This window comes from Olea europaea, unplaced genomic scaffold, assembly GCF_002742605.1.
Source record: "Olea europaea var. sylvestris unplaced genomic scaffold, O_europaea_v1 scaffold2009, whole genome shotgun sequence".
Taxonomy (NCBI): domain Eukaryota; kingdom Viridiplantae; phylum Streptophyta; class Magnoliopsida; order Lamiales; family Oleaceae; genus Olea; species Olea europaea.
The window spans coordinates 171,638-173,668 of NW_019237974.1; the positions used below are offsets into that span (position 1 = coordinate 171,638).

Here is a 2,031-nt window from a genome sequence, read left to right on the forward strand (position 1 = left end):
GATACAAACCTTCTACAACGGTTTGAATGGTCAGACACGGATAGTGGTAGATTCTGCAGCAGGAGGTGAACTATTATCCAAAACTCCAAATGAGGCTTATGCATTATTGGATGAGATAGCTACTAATAGCTATCAATGGCCGAGTGAGCGTTCAAGTGCAAAGAAAGTTGCTGGCCTTTATGAAGTAGATCCTATAATCGTCCTTGCAGCTCAAATGTCATCTCTCACTAATCAAATAGCTGCATTGACTTCACATGGATCACAAAAGAAATCAGAATCTATTATGGTTACATCCACTGCATACCAAAAAGTTGAAAGGGAGAATGAAGAACTTAAGTATATGAATGATTGGAATTTCAATCAAAAGGGAAACTACTTAGGAAATAACTACTATCAGGGGTTCAATAATCAAGCGTTTGAGCAAAAGCCATCACTGGAAGATATTTTAGGAACCTTCATTTCGGAGACCAGATCGAGGTTCAACGAAGATTAGGTAAGACTTGACAGTATTGAGACACATATGACCAACTTAGGGGCTACAGTAAAGAATTTGGAGGTGCAGATTGGTCAGATAGCAACTACAATATAGTCTTAACAAGAAGGACAATTTCCCAGTGACACAGAGGTTAACCCACGAGAACACTGCAATGCTATCACCCTAAGAAGTGGTAAACCTGTTGAAGAACGCAAGCTTAGAGAGGTTTGGGTACCTACATCGAATCCCATTCTTGCAATGGAAAAGTAGACTGAAGGGTAGAAAACTGAGGCAGAGGCAACAAATAAGATTTATAAGCCTTACTCAATTTCATTTCCGGACAGCCCACTTATCTTGAAGCCCCTACTACCATTCCCGTAGAGGTATTTGAAGAAGGAGTTTGATGAAAAAATTGCAAAGTTTCTGGAGGTCTTCAAGAAAATCCACATCAACATTCCCTTTACAGAAACCTTGGGCTAAAGGCCTAACTATGCCAAAGTTCTTAAAGGAAGTGATGTCAAAGAAGAGAAAGTTGGAGGAATTTGAGACTGTTAAGCTGATAGAGGAGTGTAGTGCCATACTTCAGAAGAAGCTCCCTCACAAATTGAAAGATCCAGGTAGCTTTAACATCCCGTGCAATATTATTGATATCGCATTTGATAGGGCACTATGTGACCTTGGAGCTACTATAAACTTGATGCCCTTATCAGTGTTCAAAAAGTTTGATGTTGGAAAAGTGAATCCCACAACCCTTACCTTGCAACTGATGGACAGAGCGATAACATATCCTAAAGGTATTATTGAAGATATGTTGGTGAAGGTTGATAAGTTCATCTTTCCGGTGGACTTTGTGGTATTGGACATGGAAGAGGATGAGAAAGTACCATTGATTCTTAGCCGACCTTTCCTTGCTACTAGAAGAGCATTGATTGATGTGCAAGAAGGAAAGTTGATGCTAAGAGTTAATGAAGAGCAAGTAACTTTCAACATCCATCAAGAAAAGAAAGCCCCAGGGAAAGGAAAAGTTGACACTTGCAAAATGATCCAATCAGCTGAAGTAATTGCAAGAAACAGAGAAAAAATGGAATTATTTTATGATCTATTGGTGCAATACATGGAAATTAATTACTCAACAAGGGATGCATCTACTAATGGTAATGACTCAGAAATGAAGAAAGCAGTGGATTTCATCTTAGCTCAAGAAGCTGACCCACCTGACAAAAAAAAAAGAGTTATGTAGATAGGCATTTGGAACCTCCAAACATTGCCAAACCAAAAGAGATCTTGAAAGCCATACCAGGGTCAAAACAGCCTAAGTTTGTTCACCATCTTACAATGAAGAAGAATACAAAGCTGAAGATAAAGTTCAGAAACAAGAGAAATGTGCTACCTGAGGATCCACTGTAGGCATTGCAGTTGAGTCAAGCTAGTGACTATAAAGAAGCGCTTCTTGGGAGCCAACCCAAGCGTTCTTACATTTTCACTTATTTTATCTTATTTTATTTGTTTTGAATTCTAGGAGAGTTTATTTCATTTCAAAATTTTTTTATTTATGA

General features: G+C 38.5%; 1 protein-coding gene across 1 annotated transcript; it reads left to right on the plus strand.

Annotated features, from left to right (window-relative positions):
- The first annotated feature begins 520 nt into the window (after positions 1 to 520).
- Positions 521 to 1,715, plus strand: LOC111379600. The gene is made up of 4 exons (XM_023003008.1): positions 521 to 566; positions 624 to 706; positions 820 to 858; positions 942 to 1,715. Exons 1-4 carry the CDS (start codon positions 521 to 523, stop codon positions 1,713 to 1,715), a joined length of 942 nt encoding a protein of 313 aa, XP_022858776.1.
- The last annotated feature ends 316 nt before the right edge of the window (positions 1,716 to 2,031 follow it).

Bases quoted from the DNA above. Each gene is read 5' to 3' on its own strand.
- LOC111379600 (XM_023003008.1), top strand. From the start codon at position 521: ATGACCAACTTAGGGGCTACAGTAAAGAATTTGGAGGTGCAGATTG. The intron at 567-623 runs GTCAGATAGCAA...CCAGTGACACAG, and splicing joins GAATTTGGAGGTGCAGATTG to AGGTTAACCCACGAGAACAC. The intron at 707-819 runs GTACCTACATCG...ATTTCCGGACAG, and splicing joins GCAAGCTTAGAGAGGTTTGG to CCCACTTATCTTGAAGCCCC.